General features: G+C 36.1%; 1 protein-coding gene across 1 annotated transcript in view; it reads right to left on the bottom strand.

The window, feature by feature from the left end:
* Positions 1 to 8,264: 8,264 nt before the first annotated feature.
* LOC136826471 (probable peptidoglycan muropeptide transporter SLC46) overlaps positions 8,265 to 11,889 on the bottom strand; it is a 12,025-nt gene continuing 8,400 nt past the window's right edge. Inside the window, exons 5-6 of the mRNA XM_067083677.1 lie at positions 10,215 to 10,371; positions 8,265 to 9,938 (exon numbers count right to left, since the gene is read on the bottom strand). Coding sequence (XP_066939778.1) covers positions 9,176 to 9,938; positions 10,215 to 10,371 — 920 coding nt within the window. The 3' untranslated portion in view covers positions 8,265 to 9,175. The remainder of the gene's footprint in view (positions 9,939 to 10,214; positions 10,372 to 11,889) is intronic.

The raw sequence follows: 11,889 nt of genomic DNA, 5'->3' as shown, positions 1-11,889 counted from the left end.
TTCAGGTATCTGGCTGAAGTGAGGTATATTTTTGAATCTTGATTGGTTATTGTAATAACCAGTGCCCGATACGCATCGGCTGACATTATATATATATATATATATATATATATATATATATATATATATATATATATATATATATATATATATATATATATATACATGTCAATAATAATGTGTACGTATAACATTAAAACTTCCCCATTCAGAGAGGATTTCAGAGAAAAATCTAGATCTTGATCATGGCTACATTCGCAATTAAAGTACAAAATCTTGGATGATTCCTAAGCAGAAAAATTTCATAACATTAAACAATTCATACACCAACACTGGAAGGCTTAACGTCAGCACATCAAACCCAAACAAACACCTCTCTATCTGCCTTTATCTTATAAGCACTCTCAATCTGCCTGGATATAAATGCCTTTTCTTACCAATACCTATTCCACCGCATTTATGAAAAACTTTCTAGGTCTCCCATTCTTTCTCATTTCTAGCAATTCTAATTTATACACACTTTCCAAACTTTAAACAACCTATCTTCTTTCATTTTTATTGCATGACTGAACCATCTCAAAACATTCTGATTAATCCCTTCACCTGTGCCAACTTTTCGTCACTTTCTCTATGTATCTCTACAATTCTAACCATTTTAGTTATTCTAATGTCATATAGACTGTGTAAATAATAATTAATCTTAGCCTTTCAATCTTTTTCTTTCATTAAATTCATTATCAATTCAGTATCTACTCTTCACTTCAATAAAAGGTAATTAGCTCAACAATCCCTTCATAAATTCCAACATCGTCTTCAATTGGCAACACAATCACACGCACCCTACTTCTTCCTTGTTTCCCCTATTCGGTGACCCACGTCTTCTTTCATCGTACCTTCATCCATTACATTCCTACCAAATGCCTAACGATTTAACAGTTTTCATTCTACAAACATCCACGATAACATTCAGATCAAGTTCTGTTATGATAAAAACTGTCATTTCTTCTTCCTACAGTACATTTAATAACGATATTTTCTTTCTAAGTTATCAGGTTTGATGGCCACGTCTTTTTCCGAGGTCTTATGCGCCACGGTGGATTGGATCTCTTTTCAACAGCTATTGGCTTCAAGATTACTATTTTTCAATTTTCAGTTCCTTCATTTCTGCAATCTTTTTTTTTTTTTAAATAGATTCTGTCATCGCTTAATGAAAAACTCTAATGACACCATTTTCGTCTTACAGGACTCCCCCAAAGTACACTTTTTATCATTTCTTAGGCCCCAACATCATAGCAGCACAAAAAATGAAATAGATATAGGTGTGAGCACCTGTGCAATTCAACTGGTATTTTGATGGTTCTCTTTTGTTACCTGATATTTCAAGGTCTTTCAGATGCACTTACAAAATATCATTCTGGTTCCTTGGTGTTGTCTACCATCTTTGATAACTATAATCCAAATATATTATTATTATTATTATTATTATTATTATTATTATTATTATTATTATTATTATTATTATTATTATTATTATTATTATTCAGTAGCTGAAACCTTTTCATATGGAACAAGCCCACAGGAGCCACTGACTTGAAATTCAAGCTTCCAAAGAACATAGTGTTCATTAGGAAGAAGTAAGAGGAAGTAAAGGGAAATACTTAAAGAAGAGATCCCACTTATTAAAAAAGAAAAAAAATTAATAAACTGATAAATATACAAAAATGTGTATTAAATAGCCAGAAGAATAGTATTAGGGTAGTAATGCATTGCATTTTTGCCTGAACTTGTGAAGTTCCAACTGCATGACGTCCTCTGGGAGGCTGCTCCACTGTCTAACGGTGTGAGGAATACAGGACCTCTGGAACTGAGAACTTCGACGGCAAGGCACATTTACTGCATATTGGTGCTGCTGTTCAGCGAATCTGGTTGCTCTCGGCAGACAAAATGGATCAGGGATCAACTATGAATGTGAAAGATCTCTGTCGAAATACAACTTATGAAAAAGCGACAAACAAGGGACCATACGTCGATGGTCCAAGTCATAACTACTGCTATTAGGAAACAGAAGGCTACCACCACGAACCACTTTATCTAAAAGAGATAAGCCTCTGGCAGAAGAGATAATAAATATATGTTATAAATATATGAGGCCTTATGAACAATACCTAACTTTCGTGGGGTATTTGCTGAAACTTTCATTGGATTTTTTCAAAAGTTAGATGTGAGTCAAACGTTACACCTAGAATATTTAAAGATTCAGACTCTATCTGCAATGTTCCATCCACTCAAGGGGAGGATAGGGTGGGAAATCTGTACGAGATCTCCTAATGAATAGCGTTTTTGTTTTTACTGGAGTTAGCCTCATACCCTACCGACTACACCATCCCCTGATCCAGTCCATGTCCTGACTGCAGCTGAGGGCAGCTTCATTGCTCATAAGTGGAGACTTTACTACACCCACAAGTGTTGCATCATCGGCATACTGAACAATCTTGTTTTCCAGGCCAACAATCATATCACTTGTATACACTAAAAATAACAGTAACAGTGGACCAAGAACGCTGCCCCATGGAACTCCAGACACGATAGGTCTTGGTTCACTACAGATCCCATCCACAGCAACTCGCTGCTGCCTACCTGTAAGGAAATCTTGAAGTAATCCTAAAACATATCCACCCACTCCAAGATTCTGAATTTTTATAAATAAGTGCCTAAAATCTATTTGAATTATTCTGCACAAAACCCTTATCAAGGTTCCCTTGAAAATGGCATGTCAAGTGTAAAAGAGATTCACAGGCACCTAACTGCTCCCTGTATGTGTATTGGCTATCAGCCAACAATCCTTTAGATTCAACATACATATATCGTGGCTTAAAGATTAGTTTCTCAGCAACTTTTGAGAGCACAGGAAGAATAGAGATTGGCCTGTAGTTACTGCAGTCTGCAGATATGCCATTCTTTGGAACAGGCACTGCATTACTAAGCTTGCCCTCATCCACAAAGATACTATGTCGACATAAAAATCTATAGAATCTAGTAATTTTGGGAGACAACACACTAGAAACTTTTTTTTTTTAAAGAGGGAAGAAACCATCTGGATCTTTTCGACCCCAGCTATCAAGATTATCCAGAATTTTCATAGCGGCTCTAGAGCGAAATGCATATTTTGTAAGAATATGTCCAGGATGATAAGTATCAGGGAGAGGGACATCCTCGGATGACTGCTTAGCTTCAAAAGCTCGGTGAAGCAGTTCAGCCTTTTCCCTAGGCCCAGTAGCCAATCTACCATCATCTGTTAGTAGCGGTGGAATGGAAGACGAGCATGACCCAAAGATAGATGATGCCAATTTGGTCCACCACAGATGAGGCTGAGTAATTCCTCCAAGTTTCCTCTTCAAGGAATTATTGTAATTTCTCTCGGCTGTACGGTTAGTTCTATTCGCAGCATGGCGAGGCTCAACAAAAGTGGTGTAATTTTCATTTGAACAATTTTGTCTCCATGCATTGAATTTGGTCTATTTGTCATAATAGGCTCATCTACATGTATCATCAAACCATGGCTGGTCATATGTCCTAAATTTGATGACCTTTCTAAGTACATATCTTATTAGAAAAGCCGTTAACTTTTTCTTGTGATCAGTATCTAATATAGCAACTGAAATATTAAGTGCCTGACAAGCTTCAATAATGTGATTCCAATTGCTCTGGATTTCAGCCAGACCATTTTTCCAGTAGTGGAATTAGGAATATACTGATTGACAGATATGTCCATCTCAATGGCGCAATGATCAGAAGTGCCTATACATTCACAGACCTTGGGCTTGACAATAGCTGGAACATCTGTGAATATGAGGTCTAATCTATTATCAGAAATGTGGGTGGTTCCTCAGTTAGCTGAACAAAATTGGAGGATACACAGAACACAAGAGCAGACTGGCCATGTATGCAAGATAAATGTATAAAAGAAAGGTTAACTGCATGTTTTTTTTTTTATTTTTTTTTTTTGCTTATTTCTACTGAAAAGTCTTGATTGTCGATAGAGGTTTTTTCCATCAGTGGGTCACATTCTGCTAACTCTTACCCTCCCTCTAGTGGAATTTTTCTGCTTTCAACGAAAATTTACTGGAGATGAAAGTACAACACAAGAAGCCTTATTGCTATTAACCAAGAACCTGTTTTACAACAATGCATTTCATTCTTGTTAGTTTTACTTGATTTTCCTAGAAAGTAACCCATCCTCTGTGCAGATGTTACCACAACAACTTCTTTCATTTTTTACTAGACGTGAAACCGCCCCTGTATGATGGCTTTAGCACCACCCTCATTGAACTTAAGGTTTTTGAGAGTTCTGACAGATTGACACACAGGGGCTTTCTCTCTCATTTTTCAAGGGAGGACAGTTTCTTCAGTTACCAAAATCCTGGACACTGCTGGATTTTGACAGAAATTAATCTGTCAAATGGAGAATGACGTCACACTACAGACAATGACTTCACTATGGATTTTTTTTCTATAATGCCTTTTTCGTGCCCCAGAAGGAAAATTGCTTGTGCTTAACATTTATTTGAAACCAACTTGTTGTCTTTGAATATTTCAACCCATTCTCCGTTTATAAACGGTTTCCTGAGAATAATATTCCCAACTGAAACCAAAAGGATGTCTTTGAACGGCCGGACCAGCGGAAAATCTGGTGAGCCAGAGGAATTAAGTAATGTATCATATGAATGGATTTGTGCTTGTCTTAAAGTTAGCTCTTGCTCAAAACATAAACAAAAGAAATCCTGAAGAGGAAAAAGAGCAGCATGGATCCTGAATTTGCCTTCAGGATGACGAAATCTGAACCTCCATTATGCAAGCAAATGAGCCTGGTATTAAAACATTTTTTCTTTTTGACCCCTGGTTTAACTGATTCAGCAATCCTGTTGAAGGACCTGACACATCAGTTATTCTCAAGTTCACCTTCTGCTACTGTCAGTGTCAGGAATACTTGCAATCCCCTACTTTGAATAAATCACTTTCTTCGTACAAAGAGAAATCATTATACCCTGATCTCGTCTTCCGCTAACAAAATTTCTGGCTGTTTTCCAAGAAAGTTTTGGTCAGCTCCCACAAGTCCAACTTTCCTTCTCTTTTGAATACTGGTGGATCTCCTTCTTGCTCTGCCAGTGAAAAAGAACTTACTTTTCGTGTCTTTTGCAGCCAACTTTTCTCTAAGTTTCCGATCCTCCTATGCTTCCCCTTGCTAATGCTGTGATTTTCCTAAGATCCTCTGCTCTCAACATCCACAGGGTTTTTGTATGCTTTGATGACAGCAAATTCCTTCAATATCCATTAAGAAGTTTACATACGACGTGGCTCCTGGACTTTGGTGCCTTTTTGTTGACTTGTTAAATCCTGCTCTTATCTTTCCTCAGGTTGAAGATATACTAGTTCAACTCATCCTAAACAAAGGTAATAGGTCTATTTTTTTCAACGATTGTCCCTTTGCTCTCATACCTACTGTGCTCAAGTATTTGAACTTTACTAAATTTTCATTTTCTTAAAAACCAAATCCAACTTGTTCCTCTCTTATCTGTAAAGGGGGATCCACAGGTAGATTTTTTTCATCTTACAAATGTTGGGGCAACTTTTGTACAAAATTTCAAAGAATATATCGGTATCGCCCTCCATATCTAAAGTCTTTCAGAGACTCAGGCATAAAGCACTCTAAACCAAATTTCCGCTCTATGTCTCTACTCCTAATCTTCATAAATTTAACTCTTAGGGTATATCCTCACTGCAGTAAAACATGTCGTAAATAAAAGTCGGCAACTCAGTGCATACGCGCGCACACACATCTCAAACAGGCTGAATACAGTTCAACAACTTACTGGTAGTCCTAACCAATGCTCCATACGGTTATCCAGAATTTTCCAAAGAACCGTTCTCACCTTACAGTAGCTGATTTGCTTCCAACCTGTTTTTGAAGTGTATGCAATAAGTTGCTAGAATGTGTTTATGACATGCTTTACTATAGTGCGGTCGTACCTTAAGACTTACCCAAAAATCTTGTATCCAATACAGTTGTGCTGTAACAGCTGCTCTGATCACCCAGCCCCCATTCTAGTGGCGTTCTTCAGTTTAGCTTTCTTTTTAGTATCTATCTCCTTTATCCATAACCCTCTCTTGTGTATCTTTTGTCCTAACTTATGACTTTGGTGCCGACTCTTCCGCCACCGATGAGAGAGAGAGAGAGAGAGAGAGAGAGAGAGAGAGAGAGAGAGAGAGAAGAGAGAGAGAGAGGGGGGGGGGGGTGAACAAATCAAATTCAGGATCATCGTCTGGCTCTCTTATGACAGCATCAGCAACTTTCCATGTATATAAGAATAGTGATATTCAGGTGATGTAACTAATGTCGCTAGTGAGACTGGCTGTTTGGGTGCCATTAAAAGGATCCATCATCTGCATATAATTATAACATGTGTAATCTGTATACAATTGTATTATTCTCATGACAATTAGCCAATCATTTGATTTTGAATGTTAATGTGACTAAAAAAATTTATGTTAATGTGACTAAATTAAGTGGACAACCAGGATTTTCAAGATGACCTCTATGATAATATAAATTTCTCTGTAACTTGAGAACAAAGGCACGAGAGAGCTGGATTTGATGTCACTTCTATTTTTCTTATTGTGCCTGATCAAGACGGCCACATCAAACTTAACCTAAACGGCCTTAGCAATGTGTAACTTTTAAATAAAATGGCTGGGAAGGTGATTTTAATATCTACTCGTGCTTTTTTTTAATTCCTCGTAGTGCAAGAGTAACATCAGATATGGTGAAAGTAGATACCATCTTGGTTTTCTTAAACGTTTTCACTTCTAATTCTATAGCATCCTTACCGAATTTTCACTATTACCACGTGAAACTACTGTAGGAGACTGAACACTCCAAGGCTATGCAACAGTGGATATGATATTGTGATCTGAAGGTGTCATTTTAATTTTGCTACTCATTTACGACACTACCAACACCATTACTTTCAATGACATCCCAGCAGGAGCATAGTATGCCGTCAGTGCACATGACGTGGTGCACTGTAGACGCAACTAAAGGGTGTCTGCAGCGTCCCTCCGCCCCTTACCTGTTTCCACCTTTTAACCCTTACTTCCATTTCCACTTTCTTTCTTCAATCTTGCTGTCCAGGTAGTTGTTGCTTCTTGGGGCAAGTGAGGGTTTCCTCCTAGCTCCTCCTTTAGATCCTTGTACTTTATCTTCTATACTTTCTGGATCTTATTATCCAGTTGCCTCTTTTCACTTTTCTTAAGCCTTCAATGGCCAAAGGTACACCTGGGCTTGATTTCACAAATCAAATCAGTTTTCCATAACATACAAGCGTTACAGATGACGAATAACCTTAGTTCAAAAATAGCAAGAAGGATTTTGCATGGTTTGGTACGGTCGAAGGTCCATTACGGGGTGGAGAGGTGACACCAGGAGTTACGGCTTTGGGTGACATGACCCTAGTGACCAAAACCCTAGTGACGCCCCAGGGGTTTACTTTGCATCACAATGGCCTTTATGAGTTGTTGCCTGCGACTATTTTCCGTTTTCAGTATAGATAAAAATACCACTAATCCGATACTATCAGGTCAAGGTTTCCGAATTATTATTATTATTATTATTATTATTATTATTATTATTATTATTATTAGCTTGTTGGTGCATGCTACGCGTGCAGGAACCCAGCACTTCTGTCTCCCCTACCCTCCTGATCCCCTACCTACCCCTCCCCCACCCAAGGCGGACAAACAGGTTTGCAGGAGGAGGGTGGATGTCTCCTACCCTCCCATTCCCCTACCTACCCCAGCCCACCCGGGACGGACAAACTGGGTTGCAGGGGCTGGGTGGCTGTGTCATGCCTCTCCTACTGTCTCCCAGGGAAGGACAAACAAGATCAACTCGGATTTTATTATTATTATATTATTATTATTATTATTATTATTATTATTATTATTGAAAAAACAAATCCACAGCTATGTATATGTATATATATTTAAAGATAAATCTGTACAGAAAGCTTTCGGTGAATTGAACAGTTTCCCGGAAGCTTTCTGTAGAGATTTAGCTTTAAATATATGTACTGTACATATAAATAACTGTGGATTTGTTTTCCATTTCAAGATTCATGCTACTATTATTATCATTATTATTATTATTATTATTATCATTATCATTATTTATTTTTATTTTTATTTTTTTTTTTTTTTGAGTTGCAGGGGTGATACCAGCACAGGGCCATGCTGTTGACTCAGCCCGAATGAAATCCGGTCTTTCATAAGTGTTAAAGGAGAAACAGTTAACGTTATTACAAAAGTTTTAGAAAACAAAGTCATCGAAAACAGATGATTAATTAGAAGATGAACAACTACAAAATTCACCATTTCAAACGCTTTATTTTAAAGTATTTACCACACAGAACCCCACATATACGGACAATATAAAACACCGAAATTTGCCCACAGACTAACATTTACATATATAAGTTAAGAGACAAAACAAAAACCAAACGTTAAATAGTTCTTATGTAACTCTGTATTACCATGGAAGTAATATCAGTCAACGATTTAAAGCATTTTGATGTGAAATACGATGTGTTTAAAACATTTTTTGTGTTCATAGATTTATTGTGCCATAATCAGAGTTTAGCAAGAGCTACTGAAGAAAGTTATCAAATGTATAATCGTGGCTTTGCCAAAAGTCAGAAGTGCCGTATATAGTTGCTATTCCCACTTTCTCTCACCTTATCACCAGTGCATTTTGTTCTGGTGACAAATGCTGAGATTGTTTTAAAGATTTTCATGAAAACAGGATATACCATCCTAAACCTTGGTCTATGAGAGTAAATTTCTACAAATGGACCACATGCCTCCACACCATAAATACAGTTAATTTTTTATTTGCAATGGAACTTGACAAACTGGTTTTTAGGAGAATGGGGTAAGTGCTAGACATGACATTCACCGCTTTGTTCCACTATTTGTCATGCACTAGCAAGACTCATTTGTGCAAGTCATTGCAGTTTCAATCCTTTTATGGAATTGAAAAGCTTTCCTGTTCGGGTCTCTATGGTTTTGAATTTGCTTTCGAAAGACACATTACTAGTTTTCAACTCATGAATATCAGTGAAATTCATTTTAAGTCTCCTTCAAATGACATGTTTATATGACCTTGTTTGTCTGAGTCATGTTCCTGTGGATGACAGTCATTACCATGAGAATCACTACCGTCTTTTTGGCACCGTTCATGACTAGATATCTCTGGATTATGCAGTGAGTCAGGGGAACTGTCATTTTCTAGAATATGATGGCATGAAATTTCTTCTTTCTCTTCGTCAATTCGCGAACACCTTTGATCGTTACCACCATGGAAATGACGCAGATTTTGTGAAACAGATTTTTCTTCTCGGCAATTCTCAATGGCTTCCATTCCCTGTAACGTTTTATTTCCAGACGAACAATCAAATGGATTTTTCGCTCTTTGTTCTTGAAAAGGAGTTTCAAACTTTTGACTGCGAATGCGAAAGTGCGTGGTATTTAATTTCTTGAGATCGTCTTTTTGACATGCCATGAGACTACAAACACCTTGATGTTGACGACGACCTTCCGTGCTTTCATGCGATGTGGCTGCTGCGGAAGCTTCCTGTACTTTGTTGCGAAGTTCTTTTGCCTCGACCTGAGAAAGTTCATGTTCAGCGTCCCGACTGCTGATGTCAGTAAAGACAACGAAGGCTTCCGGACATGACACAGCAGTGAGAGCCAAGGAGTTCCCAGTCAGCCAGTTAAGTGAACTATTGATCTTCACAAAAGACTGGTCAAAGATGGGTCCTTTCTCCCTTGGTGGTTTGGCTCCTTCTACGTCATACTCTTTTGTCTTAACACTCACGATAACCACGCTGGTTAAAGAAGAAGAAGACGAGAATGCAATAAAATATCATCAGAGTGCCATATAAAAAATGCAATCAAGGGATTTCCTAACGGAATTTCACAAAACTTATCTGTTCTATCCCTGTGGCCAAATTCAAATTAACAATATGACATTATGCCCACTAGAAAATTGACCTGGTTATTTCAGATAAATAAGTTGCAAGTTATCATTGAATTTGTAAGGTAGAATTTTTACTATAAAAGTACAATTAAAGCCCTAGATCTGTTAAGCTTTCCATACTTACCAAAAGAGAGTCATCATTAGAAAACTGGCTGACGGTCCCAGGAAGAAGTGGGCGGCGGGAAAAGTGCTGACTGAGGCATGGTAGACGGCGCTGTAAAGTGCAGAGATCAAAATGGGCATCATGCCCTCCAGGGCACCAAGGACGGCCGATACTTTACCTGTTTGCGATGAACGAGCAACGCCTAATCATTTACTACCTCTACACTGTCTTTGTTTTTCCTTAATCTATATGTATTGCAACAAAACATTGCTAACTTCCATGTCTGGAACCAGAAAAGTAATCAAGTAAAATTAAATATATGTATGTATATACTGTATACATATATATATATATATATATATATATATATATATATATATATATATATATATATATATATACATATATATCGATATATACATATAAAACATATATGTAAATACAAACACATACACACACACATATATGTATATACATTATGTGTGTGTATTTGTGATATACACAGAATATATATATATATATATATATATATATATATATATATATATATATATATATATATATATATATTATATATATATATATATATATATATATATATATATATATATATATATATATATTTATATATATATATTTATATTTATATATATATATATATATATATATAGTGTGTGTGTGTGTATGTATGTGTGTGTAAAACCCACAGGAAAATGTTAAGTTTAAGTAAAAAAAAAGATAAACCTTTTATTTCCTGTCATAATACTATATCCATGTCAGGTGCCCCAAACCAAGATTTATGAGTAGCACAGTCACTGTTTTTCAGAAGGGTTCCTCAGACTCCAGACGTCAACTTCTTTTTCAAATGTCAGCCTGTTTGTAGGTGACGTTCTTCCATCCTCGCATTTATAACGCAAACTTCTTTTACTGTTTATCAAAAATGTTGAAAATATCTCAGTGGAATAAATCGGTCAGGACTGTATCCTCCCGTGCTTCATATATAAACATATATATGTATACATACATACATATACACATCTGTAAATACATATGTGTACGTATATAGAAATATATATCTATAAATATATAGCCTATAATGTATATGTAATTAATACATGGAAGTTTTTTCCTCTCCTCTCTCTCTCTCTCTCTCTCTCTCTCTCTGTCTCTAGTTCACCATGAAGTATCAACAGAGACTCGAATACCTGAAAGTCAGTAGAGTAAGCTACTGGAGAAATGATTACTTAGATTTCATGTCAAGCATTGGCTATAATGAGCAGGGAATGATGATTTTAAAAGATAAAGGACTCTTAATCTCAGCGGGAGGTATGCGCCATCAGACATCAGAGTATATTATCATAAAAAGAAAATTTTTTCTTGGCAGCTGCATTTAACCGACATTACCTTCATGTGTAAAAATTGTCTTACGATTCCATGTCTCGTGCTTTTTTTATGTATTAAGCACTAATATATATATATATATATATATATATATATATATATATATATATATATATATATATATATATATATATATATATATATATATATATATATATATATATATATATATATATATATATATATTACATATATATATACATACATACATACAGACATACATGTATATATATGCATGTATGTATATTATATATATACAGTATACATATATATTGTGAGGTTTAGTGCTTGTTTT

This window comes from Macrobrachium rosenbergii, chromosome 41 (assembly GCF_040412425.1).
Source record: "Macrobrachium rosenbergii isolate ZJJX-2024 chromosome 41, ASM4041242v1, whole genome shotgun sequence".
In the NCBI taxonomy this organism is placed as follows: Eukaryota; Metazoa; Arthropoda; class Malacostraca; order Decapoda; family Palaemonidae; genus Macrobrachium; species Macrobrachium rosenbergii.
Note: the sequence above shows the minus strand (reverse complement) of the source record. Positions and strands in the feature narration are given on the sequence as shown.